Source organism: Manis javanica, chromosome 17 (genome assembly GCF_040802235.1).
Source record: "Manis javanica isolate MJ-LG chromosome 17, MJ_LKY, whole genome shotgun sequence".
Lineage (NCBI taxonomy): Eukaryota > Metazoa > Chordata > Mammalia > Pholidota > Manidae > Manis > Manis javanica.
In genome coordinates, this window is record NC_133172.1 from 20,921,892 (window position 1) to 20,936,512 (window position 14,621).

Here is a 14,621-nt window from a genome sequence, read left to right on the forward strand (position 1 = left end):
TTCCCTAGCCCTCTAGGCTGCTCGCTGGGACTGCATTTCCATTTAGCCAATCATTTGCACTGGGAAGGAGGCAAGGTCCCTGCCCTCATGGAGCTTACGTTTTACCTGGGTTGACAACAGGCAGGTAAACGTAATGCTGGACAGTGATGCATGCTCCAGGCAGGAACGAAGAGAGCAGGGATAAGGTTTGGGCGGGGCTATTGGAAAAACTTCTGGCAAGAGGACCTGCAGAGGCCAGGATAAAGGGAGAACCGGCAGCAGTGATGGCCCAGAGTGGGAACATTGTGTTTAGGGAGGAGCTGGAAAGACAGTGAAGGCAAAGGGGAGGCCTGGGTCCCTACAGCACTGTTCCAGGTGCACTGAAAAGCCTGGGGGCTTGAGTAGGGGTGTGCCTGCTTGGACTTGGATTTATAAAGGTCCCTGAGGATGGGTGCAGTCCAGGCTGTGGAGGGAGCTGGAACAGAGAGCAGCTGGGAGTTTCCTGCAGTTGTCCAGGTGGGAGATGGCGCTGGAGCCACAGGGTCCCCAGAGCAAGCTGTGGGACTCCAGGTTGGAGGCTGAGCTAAGGAGAAAGGGAGCCTGGAGGGGCTGGGCTGGGTTTCAGTGCAGAGAGTGGCCCCCAGCAGCCTGGGCATTGAGAGGCTGAGGAGGACTGCGGACCCACTGCGGATTCAGAAGCAGGAGTGTGGGGCACTGTGCAGGGCAGGGGTGGGCCCCGGCCTGACAGGGGGACTGAGGAGAGCAAGGGACAGAGGGCTTAAGTGAGTCTTCAGAGGACATTTACCACATTCAGACTTCCTGTCACCCCAGATCACGGCGGTGGACGGGTGTGGCAGTGTTGACAGAAGCTTATGAGATGTGTACTCCTGTCTCTGCAGACCTTCATTTTGGCTGGGAAATGAAACCTTGAAGGTGCCGCTGGCACTCTTTGTCCTGAACAGGCGGCGCCTGTGTGAGCGTCTGCGAAGGAACCCGGCCGTGCAGGCCCACGCCGTCGTGCTGCTGCAGGGCGGTGAGGAGACGCAGCGCTACTGCACTGACACAGGGGTCCTCTTCCGCCAGGTGAGCCTGCCCGGCAGCTCTCACGAGCACCTTCGGTGGGCTGTCTGCCCTCCAGCATCGGTTCTGGTGGGCGTTAGGTTTCTGCTCCCTGGAGGATCCTCAACAGGCTCTCTGAAGTCAGGCCAAGGCCTAGGTGCCCAGGGAACCCACACCCGGCGAGTGGAAGGGGGTGTGGAGAGCCCTCCCAGCTGCAGCTGGGAGCAGAGCTGTTGCCAGCCACTCTCAGCTCTCTCAGGTCGGAGTACAGAAAGATGATATTCCTGAGGGAGCAAGCAGTCAGGGATTCATGGAGGAGGCAGTATTTGATAGGTCCTGAAGGCCCGGGTGAATTCTGACAGGTGGATCTGGGAGTGGGTGTTCTAGATGGGGAGATGGTGTCTACAGGAGTGGGCAGAAGAGGGTGGGCTGGGCAGCTTTCCATGGCCGGAGAGAGGTGCAGATGGGGAGGGCTGGGTGCCTGGGGCCAGATTCTACCTGCAGCAAGGAGGCGGGGGTGCTGCAGAGGTCTGGGAGAGGCATGTGAGCAGGGTGCGAAACAGGAGTCTAAGCAGGCGTTTTTCCTGACTTGGCCAGTGCTGATTCTGTGACCCTCACTGGGCTTTGGTTTCCTCATCTGGGAAGTGGTCCAGAGACTCCTCAAGGTTCTGGAACCTGTGGGTACCATAGGAAGCAAGCCTGGATGTGTGACTTGTCTGAGAATTGCTGTCATCGCTCACTTCCCAGGGACAGCAGCAAGGACTTGACAGAGGGCCTCACCCAGTAAGGTGAGGAGGCCCTGAGCTGGTCGCCCTCCTGTGGATCCTAGCATGGCACCCATTTTACAGATTCAGAAACTAAGGCTCAGAGGGGAAATGACTTGTGAGAGGTAAAGCTGGGTTTAATTAGAACCCCATCTCCTGACTCCAGATCTAGTGCTCTTTTCCTCCCTTCATGCTCAGAGCTGGGGGCCCACACACCAGGAGCTCCAGAACCTCTCGGATCAGACAGAGCCTGGGGGCCATGGCCAGCCAGCATCCAGGTCAGGGAGGAGGCAGGGGGATGGGAAGCGGAGTGGAGTGTGGTGAGGAGGTGGTCTGGCCTCCGCAGTGGGACTGTGTCCACCCCGCAGGGCACAGGCTGGCTGAGATCTGCTGCCTAGAGTGGTGGCAGTGTTTGTCACTGAAAGCACCTCCTGCCTCAAGGCTTCCCTTTGCCACATTGTTCTTGCATCTGCAAGCCTGCCATCCCCTGGGCTAGAGACATGGAGATCTAAAAGTTTTTTTCTGACTAGTCTTGATGCCTGTTGAGGTTTTCATATTCTGCAGTTTAAAAACCGATCTCCTAAATTCAGCTGTTGGCTCCCTTACTGATGTTATGCGAAGTTAATTTTAGAAGAGATCCTCCTCCACTTCATACCTTTATAATGTTATTTTAGCTCAGTGTTTATTGCTAAACACTGAAGTCATCAACTGCCCTGGGGGTGGCAGAAGGAAGTAAGAAGTCCTAATGGAGGAGCAGATTTCTGTGCAGATGTGTGGCCTGGGTGTGTCTCAGTCAAGGTGGCATCCTGCCTGCCTTCAGGCAGTGGGGGCGGCAGAGAGGTACGAGTAGCAGAGGGGTGCAGGCAGGGCTGAGTCAGCCCTGTGGTGCTCATTGGCATGCCCTGTCAGGGGCCTAAGCGGTATAGCCAGAGAGGTGGTTGGGCACCTGCGGGAAACCTGAGATAATCAGAGAAAGCCCAAGCGGGCAGAGGAGCCCCCAGGCTTTCTGCTGCCAAATCCTGGAAGGCGGGGGCGGGCGGGAAGCCCACCGCTGGAGTGGGGATAGAGGGCTGGGGTGAAGGGGTTGTGTGAGGCTGGCGTCAATCTCTGAGAAGCAGTGGGCCTGCGCTGAGTCTCTGGGGTGCAGGAAGGAAGGCGCCTGGCCTGACTCCCTGCCTTTTTCCTTGTGCCTCATGGTTTAGGCCTGCTGACCGGGTAACCAGGGTCCTTGTTCCCACCACAGGAGTCCTTTTTTCACTGGGCATTTGGTGTCACCGAACCAGGCTGCTATGGTGTGATCGACATTGACACTGGGAAGTCAACCCTGTTTGTGCCTCGGCTTCCTGCCAGCCATGCCACCTGGATGGGAAAGTAAGGAGCAGTCTGGGCCTCGTGACTGTGCCTGCTCATCACTGGCGGGGTGACCGCGGGTGCTGGGCTGGCCTGTGGGTGGCGAGGAAGGAAGGAGAAGCAGGAGGGAGGGTTAGTGGTCAGGCCCATTAACAGCCTGCTCTGGGCCGTAGCCCTGTACCCTTGGTTAGGAAGGGGGTAGCCACGGAGTGTGGTCAGGTTTGTTTGCAGGTACTATTTATTAATCTTGAAATTCGATTCCTGGCTTTGTTAAAATGCCTGAGGCTTGGGCCCTAGTGGACTGTTGCTCTTGCGTGGCTTCGATGGGAGGTAGCCTCTCTTTGGGTATGGTGGCTGTTGGCTCCAGTCAGGGAGGGCAGCCTGGGGCCCTCCTCTGAGGCCCAGCACTAGCCTGCCTCTAGACTAAGCTATGCAGGGCTGCATATTGTAGGCCCTGTCTCCGTTGCCTTGCCTGTGAGACAGGGTAGTGGCTCTAGGGTTCAGCTGTGTGAGAAATGTAGGACCCGAAGCCTGGGCCCTGCTGAGGGGCCCCTCCCCTATCATCCATAGTGCCTGCCAGCTCCAGGGCCTATGTCCACCCCTCCTGGGAGCTCTTCCTGCCTGCTCAGAGGTGCTGAGGCAGAAGGTGTATTTACTGGGCATGCTTGAAGTGATCAGAGGATCCCGCTAAATGCTCACCACCTTCCAGCGTGTCATTTCTGCCTGGAGAGCAATTATTCTGGGCTTAATGTATAAATTGCAGCCTTCACTGCCTACTGTCCCCAAACACTCATTACTAGGTGGGCTGGCAGGTCTGTTTCTGGTTTGAATGACAAGGCCCCTGGCTGCTACAGAGACCCACTCTGTGCAAAGCAGTCTTGTGCTTTCTCTGTTTCATGCATTGTCCTCCCCCAGCAGCCCTTTAGTGCAAACTCCATAGCCTCCTTTGTTGACTTGGCCTGTACCTCTTCTGCCATCTTGGGGTGAGGGGTTCAAGCTCATGAGTTGTTAACAGTTCTATTTGGAGTCTGCTTTGCAGGATCCCTGACCCTGGGCCCTTGGCTTTGCTTTGAAGACTCAGCCACAGATGAGAAGTGGCCCATGTACCCCTGGCTGAGCAGCCCTGGAAGGGGTGGTAGGGAGTGGACATGCCTGAGCCAGCTGGCCTTTGAGGTGGACTCTGGGCCGCCACTTAGGTTCTGGTCCTCTCTGAGGCTCCTGAGGCAGATGGGGTAAACAGTGCCCTGCTGTGTCATGAGCAGGGAGGTTCCCTCTGACCTCCATGTGCTAGAAGGGTGTACTGCCTTCTGCCCAGAGGGGGGGTGGCAGGGCATTGGGCATGGCTGAGCCAGCCCAGTGAGAGCCCCCAGGGGCTCCACTGGGCCCCAGGCTTGGTTGGGAATGTGGAGGGATGGCAGGGGAGAAGGGAGAAGGGAGATGTCTGATCTGCCCCCTGGACCTCCCTGCCTGCTTTGCTGCCATGTGCCTTGTACCTGCAGAGAGCTTGGCTTCAGATTTGGCCCAGAGATGGCTCTCCTTGGTCCATTCACCTGCGGTTCCCCTTCCTGATAGATTAGCAGATCCAGGCTAGGATGAGAAGGTGGCTCTCACCTAACCCTGCTGTTGCCTTCACATCTTGTTGTGACCTTAGCTGTTGAGCTTTACTTTATTCTGGTTGAATCCTTATGACTCCCCTGCCTTACAGAGTGAATAGGCTCAGCTTGGTGGCATGGCCTATGCAGGTTGTGTGGCCTTTGCAGGACCTGTGGCCTGGTCTTGCTGGAAGCTGACCTGGTGACTCAGTGAGGCCTCTCCACAGAGTGGCCGGCCACTTCCTTATCATGGAACAGCAATGCTGCTGCTCACGAGGCACTGCTGGAGCTGTAGTCACAGTGACGGTCACCGTGGGAACAGATACACTTGCCACACTGAAATAAGGCAGTGCAGATGCCAAGGACATGTAGCTTGTAATGTCCAAAATGGCCACAGCAATATTCGTGGCCATTCCTTAAGGAGGGGTGGAATCTCCTCCCTCCTGCTTGACTAGGATCAGGACTGGGTGACTGCCTGGATGAGTAAGTGTGCCAGAGTCATGTGACTTCATCAGAGGGTCATGTGACAGCCTCCATGTGACTTTGGCAGCCAGACAGTAACGGCACTATGGCTTCCATCTGGTTCTCCCTTGGGACCTTTGCCCATGAACCCAGCTGCCATGCTGTGAGGAAGCCCATGCTCCCCCAGGAGGAGAGACCATGTGTAGAGGAGCAGAGGCCTGACTGTTAGCCAGTGCCGCCAGAGCAGGGACCCCAAGCCCCAGCCCTCCAGTCTTCCTGTTGAAGCCCCAGACCTCATGGTGCAGATGTAAGGCATCCTCTCTGGGTTTTGTCCCAAGCTGTGACCTCCAGAGTCTGTGAACATAATAAAGTTTTTTTTCACTCTCCTATGTGTCAGGATGGTTTGTTCTAAAGCCCTGGTGAGGAGTTTGCTAGTGAGAGTTTAGATCTGGTCTTGGTAAAAGGATTCTTCCAAAGTCCTTCCTACACCCTGAGGTGATCACAGCTCTGTAGCCTGTGGCACATCCCAGGAATTAGCCAGAGTCCCTGTGCCTGGGTGGGACCCATGGTTTTGGCCTCCCCTTGGCCCTACTCAGTCAGATGCTCCACGTGGGATGTGGCCATGGACCATGAGGAGGGCCTCAGCTGGAGTTTCTGTCTGTAGATGTGGAGGGCCTCCGAGTGCATCTCCCCTTTTCTGTCTGTCTGCTTTTTATACAGAGCTAACTCTTCTGAGAAGTCAGGGAGAGCCTGGCCTGGAGGATGGACATCCTCTGGGGCTGTAGGAGGGGAGGCCAGGTCTCTGCCTCAGGGGATCCACCGTCCAGAGGGGAAACCTGAGTAAACCTCACCATGTCTCCCCGTAGCCACCAAATGGCATTCAACTTGAAGGTTTAAAACCCAGAACTGATTGGTTGGGAAACAGCCATTAGTAGTCGACTATTCTGGAGCATAATCTTTAATAATACGGGAATAAAGTTCTGTGCTTTGGCCATAGCTGGCTTTCAGACACTGTTAAAAGTTCTCCTTTAGTCAGTTCCTGCTTTGCTGAGCCAGCTGATTGCTTAATGAGGACATACTGGCATGGGTGGCGTTTGAGGATTCCAGCAGGTCTGCAGGGTGGGTCCCCCTGTTGGAAAGCCTCCATGTGCATGCTGGGCAGGCCAGACTGAGCAGGTTGGTCCCAAGGTGTGTTCCAGCTCCCAAATCTCCTGAAGACATGGTTTCCCTCTCGGGCAGCCCCTGGCAGGCCTTTCCTCTGCTCTGGTGTGACTGTCTCCTAGTCCCCATGTCCCAGCCCTTGAGAGAGAAGGTGTGGTTGTAACAAGGCAGTGAGTGGTGAAGGAGTTGGTTGTTCGGGGCTGGAGTTGGGGAATGGCCTTATCTGATTGTGTGTGGCTGTTTCTAGATGCTCTCATAATCAATAGAGCTCAGGAGTGAGGCTGATGGAATTACCTGGCTTTTACAATCAAAACCCACCAGACTGAACATTTGCCCTTCAGCTTCTAGTTTTCTTTTGAGCCTCTCTCTGATGGCCTTTGAAAATCCATCTGGCAGATACCGCAGTCCAGAGTTGCCCAGGGAAACCATACCCTGATCTGCGGATCTGCTGCTTCCTGCAGGAATGGCCTGCCTTGTGGCCAGGGCTGTGATGCCCAGGGGCCTGTGGGCAGCCTGGTGCCTGACCTGTTCCTCACTCCAGGCCTTCTGGGGGACAGGAGTGCGGTAGCTTCTAATTTGTTTTTATTTGGAGCGTTTGCTTGCAAAAGTCTGGTGCCTTCTTGATGTAAGGGTGTTTCCCATCATTTTCATCAGAATTAGGCTTAGCTGACAGCAGCTGTGGCTGCCAGGGTGTCTCGGGCCCTCTGAGCAGGCAGGAACTGCCTCTGATTCAACATCCTGGGCAACTTCAGCGCTGAAAGGGTGAGCATCTTGGGGCCCAGGGGGGGATGCTCCTGAAACGACTGCAGCTTGGCTGTGTTCTGCCTCTCAGGCTTGGAACGTGAGACAGCGTGCCAGGCCTGCAGACTGTGGGGAGAGGGGCTGTCCTAGTGAGGGCACTGCTCAGGGCAGGGTGAGTGGCTTTCTCCAGGCTGAGGTCCTGAGGTCCTGAGGCCCTGAGCACTCTCTTTCTGGTATGGGAGCCCGTGTGTGTATGCTGTGTGGGGTGTATGCATCTGCAGTATGTGGGTAGGTATGTGGGAGGGTGGTGTGTGCTGTGTGTGTGGTGTGTATGTGTTTACTGTGGGGAGTGTATCATGTGGGGTATATGGTGTGTCTGGGGTGTAGAATGTGTGTGATTTTCACAGCCACTGCCCTTTACCCGGTATACACACCTGGGTCACAGGGACCGGCTGCCTTAGCGTGTCTGGTGGCCTTGCCCTGGCTCCCGCTCTCTGATGACAGGTGCAGGCCTTCCTGAGGGGAGCTGAGGGAATTTCTTGGCCCTTACCAGGTGGTCTGGGGGACACCTAACCCCGAGCACCTGCATCGTCCTCAGGCAGGTGCCTGTCACAGGGCTCCTGCTGATTGTCCCTGCCCGAGCCCCCGGGCTGTCCTGCTGCCTGGCCTCTAGGAAGTGCTGCTGCGCTGCGTCACTCACGGCCTTGGCCCCAGCGTCAGTGCTGCACTGCTTTGGGGAAGCTGCTTTCCCCTCACAGGCTAATAGAAACTTGAAATGATTACAGATTTCCATTCCAGAGCAAGTGCCGGGCACTGTGCAGGGAACAGAATGAAAGGCATCAACATTGTATGTAGCTCAAGGCAGACTCTGGCTGCTGGAAATTGATGGAAACTGCTGTAATTTGGTCCTTTATTTATTCATTAACTACATGCAGGTGGTCAGCTAGCCAGCAAGACCTGCACTTGGAAATTTCATTTTAGAGAGTGCTCCATTGCGTGTGCACTGTGGACATTAACTTGATGTCTCTTTCCCACAGGAGGCCCTGCCTGGGGTGTTGGCTCTCGCGGCCTCCACCCTGACCCTGAGCTCTGAGGAGGCCTCCTTCGACCCTGCCAGCCCAGCTGCTGGTAGAGAAGCCTGCATGGGCCGGGTCCCCAGCTGCTGCTGCAGCCTCGAGAACACAGACTCTGAGTGGGGTGCTCCCTCCTCTCCTGCCAAAGCTGTCCCTTCCATCAGAAGGGACTTCCTAGAGCAGGGTCAACTTCTCCTCCAGATGCAGTTGTTTCTATTTCCCATGGGATGGGATCTGGCGTGAGCTGCCCGGCTGGATCCCAAACTCCAGATAGGGCAGGGTGCTTGCCCTAGGTGGGTTTGCAGCTGGCCATTGACCCCCAGCCAGCTCTGCAGAGCCCATGCAGACACGCCTCTCCTCCTGTCATCCCCACCAAAGCACGGCTGTGAGCCTCTGGGGGCTGGCCTGACATGGTGGCCTGGCTCACTTATCCCTAGGGGTGACATTTAAACAATTTTTACTATAATTAGTCCCAAAATGTGAAAAATTAGTACCATTCAAACTCAATTTTCTCTGCCCTTTAGAAAAGAATGACATGCAAAGTGCCACAAAAGATGCTCACTCACTGCTTTTCAGGTTGCATCTGTTAAATGGTTATTCCCATTGAGAACCAAGCCTATGGCTAGTTGAGCGATTTTGGCCTTTCAGGCCCATTGTGTGCTCTGGACTGTCAACTGACCTCCTAGCAGGCAAAGAGCATTTGGTGGGGCTGGCACCTGCCTTCATGTCCTCCTGGGCATCACAGAAGCAGCAGCAGGCTCTCCTGTGGGCTGGCTGGTCCTTGCCACCCCTTGGCTTCTGTGGCAAGTGGAACAGCTTGTGCCCGGTCCCAAAGGGCACCCAGGCAAGCACACAGCCCTGCGGCCACCCACAGGTCACAGTTGCCTTGTGTTCACCTCCCCTTTGCCTTCTTCTCCCCCATCTCCCCTGGTTCCACATTGTTAAGATCTTGACCACAGGCTGAGTACATGGCGATGTTTCCAGATCTCAAGTCTCCTAGGTCTCTGCTGAGGCCTGGCCACCAAGACTCCTGGGAAAGGCGGGTGAGGACACGTTTCCTGGCGTGTCCCTTGGTGAGGCGGCCTAGATGAGCTGGGAGGGTTAGGGTCTCTGGTGGGGGCAGAAGTAAAAAGGTCAGTGTCCAAGCTAATGGCCAAGATCCCCTCTCCCTTTGTGAGGAGCATCAGGAAGGGCCCAGAAAACAGGCCCTTGGCACTTCCCAGATCATTTGAGAGGATGCTTTTGGTGCCTGTCACAGATGGAGGTGGTGACTTGACTGGGGACCACTGGTTGTGGAGAGGAGCAGTCAGAGGGATGTGGTGATGATGCTGGCAGCCCTGCCTCTTGCCCTTCTGGCTCGTGCTTTTGTGCCCAGCTGCACGGTCAGCTCATGCGACAGTGCCACTGCTTAATGGTAAGGTCTGTGAGCTCTTTTGCTTTAAGCTGTGGAGCCAGGGCCTTAAGTCCAGGTGCGATGCTTCTCAGCATTTCCTGCCCTGTACCTGCTTCAGGTGGTGCTGATGGAGGCACCAGGCTTTGGCCATTTAATTTTTTAATCTTGTCTCAGACATGGAAGCTAACATGACTGGATTGTGCAAATTTAATAACAGCAGGAGCTTGACTCTGGTACCCACTTCAGAGAAGCCAAAAGGGAGCTAAAGTAGAGATTCTGGGGCCCTGAGCAGCTCAGGGCAGCGAGGCCATCACCTCCTCAGACCAGCGTGCCTCGTGCAGCTGCGAGCTCCCTGCTGCTGATCGCCAAGGCCCACCCGTCTGCCCCTGGCTCTGTGCTCCGCGCTTCCTGGCCGCAGTCCCGTCCAGGGTGCTTGTTTGGGTAGAGAGGGATGTGGTGCAGGGCTCAGGGGGAGTGGGGTTGTTCCCTGGGCAGTGATGCTGGCCATTGGTGTCTCAAAGGCACGTGGAGCTTGCTCTTCGAGGGAGTCATTTCGGAGTCCTGAAGTGCTCTCCCTCGCGTCCCGCCGGGCACACTGTCCTTGGTGAGCACACATCATCCGCTCACCCTCCAGAGCCCAGAGGGACAGTCTGAAAACCATCTGCTGTTTTCCCCTAAGACCTCTTTTGCACCTTAACACTTGGTGACTAGAATACCATGTGGTCACAGGCAGGATGGGGGTAAGTCCCCCCTGGGCTGATGGGGTGCCCAGGCATGGGATGGGGCAGGGTGGCGTGTGTGTGCGTCATTAGACTTGGCTTGTGACACCCTCCCCCACTTGGCAATGTACCTTTTGTGAGCTCTGTCACCAGCAGTGACACTGACTCCTCCACTAAAAGGTGGTGGGGGAAAGGGAGCGGGGGTGGGGGCTCGCTGGTCCCCCAGAACCCTGGCCAGCGCAGCTGTGACCAGCAGCCCTTCACCAGGTGGGCCCAGCCTCCTCCACCCTGTGTCTGTCTTTTCACTGGCCAATTTTTCAGAGATGATGAGTAAGCTTGAGTGTTTCTCATCACAGTGAGTAATACTGATACTGACTTAAGATGTTAATTTTTAAATTTTCCTTTAAAGAGGCTCTGTGGGGACCTGTGAGCAGCTTATTTCATGCCCCAAAGGGTGGGGTGTGCTGTTTGGCTGCACAGTGGCCTCTTGTTGGCAGTGGAGGGAGAAGGTTCGTCTGTGACTGCTTGTCACAGGCCACCAGGGCCACAGCCTTGCAGGAGTGGAGGCTGGCTGAGGAAGTGTGAAGGAGGCAGGTGGAGTTCACCAGTCACTCTGTGGCCCGTGGTGCCCTTTGCCCCCTGAGTCTGTGTTGGGCAGACTCGGTGCCAGGCATTGGCAGGGGTGGCTTCATGGTCTGGGCTTGGGGGTGGGAAGGCAGCCTGTGCTGAGCTGTGGCCAAACTCTGACCTGTCATCCTTGTGCTTCCCTTTGAGGATCCACTCCAAGGAGCACTTCAAGGAGAAGTATGCTGTGGATGACGTCCAGTATGCAGACGAGGTCAGCAGCAGCCAATTCCCCCTTTCGGAGCAGCTCAGAGCCCCCGTCACCCCTGTGCTCTGAACTCCCTCACCTCCCTCTGCCACAGCCTGGCTGGATGTCTCAGGGTGCTACTGCCCAGCCACCAACCCCCTCAGCAGTGTCTCCATTTGGAAAAAGCAGGCAGGAAACATGACCTTCCACCTCCCTGAGGAGGCCCTTCCTTTGCCTGGGCAGTGCCCCTGACTCAGTGGTCCCTGGGTTGCGGCTGCTGAGCTGCATGGGGGAAGTATATCTCTGGGAAGGTCTGATCTAAGTGCCCCCCCAAACTCAGCCTGGGTCTCGACATGTTGGGAGACTCTGCCCAGCAGGCCCTCACTATCTGTAGGTGTGGCTGCCAGAAAAGCTCTAGACTGTGAGAGGCCAATGGGATGGAGGTAGAGGTCCCCTGGCTTTGATCCACTGCCCAGCATGGTTGTCCGGAAGTGTCATGTGGCCTGGGTATGTGACTGTCATTCTGGGGCTTTGAATCTGTCCCAATCCAGGCAATCAAAAGGGGCTGCCCCTGACCCCCACTGCTGATAGGGTAGAGGTGAGAGCACAGCTCTGAGCCCCTGTGGCCTCCCATGGGGAGTCAGGCCCCCCGACTGGGCACACAGGGAAGCCTCTGTTCTGTCTGTGGGCACTGTCACAGCCCTGTGTCTGTACAGGTCAGTAGAGAACATAAACACTGAGAGGCCTGCTGCTCGTCCAGCCCTGCTGGGCAGGAGCAGTTGGATGGGGCCCTCTGTGCCACATTTCCCCATGTGGACACTAAGAGCAGGGGGTGCAGGGTGAAAATCGGCAGAGGAATCAGCCAGCTGGATGCCAAGTTGCTCCCTTGCCCCCCTGGGCCAGGACACAGGCTGTGTTGGGGAATGGCAGCCCTGGGTGAGAGGCAGCTTCCCAGGGATCCAGGCCAAACTCACTGAGCTGGGAGGAACCAGTGTGTTTCAGCCTGGTGTCGGGGCCCAGCCCGCCTACTCGGGGCAGACAGTTCACCTCGGTAAGCATGCGTGCCTGGCCCCAGGCAGGCCAATGTCAGTACCATGGTGTAGACAGTCCTGCCCCGGTTCTGCTGTCCTGGAACACCATGTCCACTTCTCCGACTGACTGGATTCTCCCCATATCCAAGGCCTTGTGCCAGCCCACTGCATCCCCTGCTGACTCTTGTCCATACCAGTGCCTCTCCCTGGCTCTGGAGACCAATTGTGAGATGGTGGAGAGTGGCTGTGTTCTGGTCTGCACCCTGCCCTTTATTGCCTTGTATTTGTCACTAAGGCCCAATTCTTTTCCCCCAAACATCATTCTCACACTCTCTCCCTGCTGAGTCCCAGGGACACGTGGGCATCAAAGCTGATTGAGACCCAGTGGTGAACTCAGCAGCCAGGGTCACAGTCTGGTGCAGAGGTGACTGACTGGGGGCACAGTCCCTGTGGCAGAGTGGTGCCTGTTGGGAGGGCCTCAGGGAAGGCATGTGCTTGCATCTGCAGGGCTGTGGTGCCTGTCTCTGCAGTACCTTCTGCCTTGTTGGATTGTGGAGAGGGGGAAGCTTTGGGTACATCTCTATTTTATGCCATATGATTTCTGTACCAAGTTATTGGGAGTGACTCATAGCATCTAAAGAGTCTTTTCATGCATGTGGGATCTGTTGTCTAGATTGTTTTGGGTATGGGATCTCAAGTAGTCTGGACATTTATTTGCATGCTCCTAAAGAGTCCATGTGCTACTTACCTTGTATTTCTAAGTACTAGAGAAAGAGGGATCTACCCCGCTTTCATTCTGATTTTGTTCTGAACTCTCCTGTGGCAGTTGCAGTCCTCCTATCTCCATAAACTGAATTTTAACATGACTGCCCTTTGGGACTTGCTCCTCCAGGTGTCCTCAGTGTAAAACCCAGAGGGGGTAGCCCTGGGGTCCTTACCTGCCTTGGGAGATGTAGCCCACTGAGTCCACATGTCCCTGCGCAGAGCCTCCCCAGCTGTGTCTGACGTCTTTGCTTTTACGACTAGGAGAAACTCAGCTCCCTTTCTGTTGTGATTTCTGGGGAGAAGGAGAACTGGCGTCCAGCTGCAATAAAACAGAGGAGGTCTTGAGTGTCAGAACAGGAAAGCCAGTAATGATTGTGTAGAATTACCGCTCCACAGACTGGCTCATTCTGAGTCTGTTTCTGAGGCAGAGTCTTAAACGAGGGCATCAGTGGCATCAGAGGACAGAATCTCTTGCAGGTTCAGGAGCTGGCAGCAGTGCCCCATCGTCAGCACTGCCATCATTTATCAGTTTTGTCATGACTGTCACTGCTGTGGGTCTTACTAGAAGTGAGGGCTCATACTGACTGTGAGACAGGGTGGCACCTGTGGGTTCGGGTGACATCAACAGCGCACATGGATCCTCCAGTCCTTCTGCTCTGTCCCGTGGTGGGCCCCAGCTCTCACCCTGTTACAGGAGAAGGCCGAGGCTCCAAGAGCTGAAGGGCCTTGTCCACAGCCCCACAACCCAGGAGTAATGGGGTTGAGCTATCCCCCAAGGACCTTTGGACCCCCAAGACCTGACCCTCCATCTCTGTGTTTGCCCTGTCAGAAATGAGGGGGTGCTCTAGGAGATGACACAGGCTCCCAAGTGCCTTTGACTTATGTGCCTCAAAATGAAGCCTGACACAAATATAGACTTCTGGACTGAGGCCCTGGGAGACACTAGAGGTACCGAGGGCCTACTTCACCGTGGAAAGTGACAGGAAGCCCCTGTGTCAGGGAGGGGCTCCTCAGCTCAGTTCTATAGTGCTCAGTTCCACCTAAGTTCAAGCAGCCTTGTCTCTCTCTGACAGATCAGATGGGAAGCAGCTGACACTCATGCCCTCTGACCTCAGGCCATGGCTGGTTACTTCATATCATGTATAAAATGCAGGTGACTGATGTGGCGACCCTGGCTATCTAATTCTCCTTCTCCCCATAGATGATCCTGATTTAATGATCTAGAATGTAGAACAAATGGTAGTTCCCCTGATGAGGGGGCATTCGGGAGCTTTGATGGTGCTTCTAGGAATTCCATTAAGGTGCAGTGGGAAGGCTGGTGTTCATAACAGGATGTGCGATGGCAAGGTGGAGGGCCATTTCATGTACTTGCTGTCCCTTATGGCACCAGGCAGATGCTAGGAGGGCCAGGGTCGTGGGCTCAGATGCAGGCAGGATGGATGTAAGGCGAATCATTGTTGACAGTCTGGTGACGGATGCCGCCCACCTCTCAGCCTTCGTGTGGAGAGGCATCAGGGAGCAGTGGGGCCTGGGGTGGGACCTCCGAGTGGATGGCCTCTGTGTGGGACTGCTGGCCTGGAGTTGCTAGATATTCTGAGTGTTTAGGAGTAGCTTCAAATCCATATTGTTTGTGATCTTAACTAATGTTTAAATTTTAGAAACAAATTAAAAAATTTAAAAGCAGTACTGGGCACCAATATGCACCCCTGTTGCAGACTGCT

The 14,621-nt window shown here is 55.5% G+C and overlaps 1 protein-coding gene across 5 annotated transcripts in view; it reads left to right on the forward strand.

The window, feature by feature from the left end:
• The window catches only part of PEPD (peptidase D), a 119,152-nt gene that overhangs the window by 6,555 nt on the left and 97,976 nt on the right, over positions 1–14,621 (forward strand). For 4 of the 5 annotated variants that reach the window (XM_073225961.1, XM_073225963.1, XM_073225965.1 and 1 more), the window contains exons 2-4: positions 879–1,062; positions 3,046–3,173; positions 11,068–11,131. In XM_073225961.1, the coding sequence (XP_073082062.1) occupies positions 879–1,062; positions 3,046–3,173; positions 11,068–11,131 (376 nt within the window). The remainder of the gene's footprint in view (positions 1–878; positions 1,063–3,045; positions 3,174–11,067; positions 11,132–14,621) is intronic. The other variant, XM_073225966.1, reaches the window with a different exon arrangement.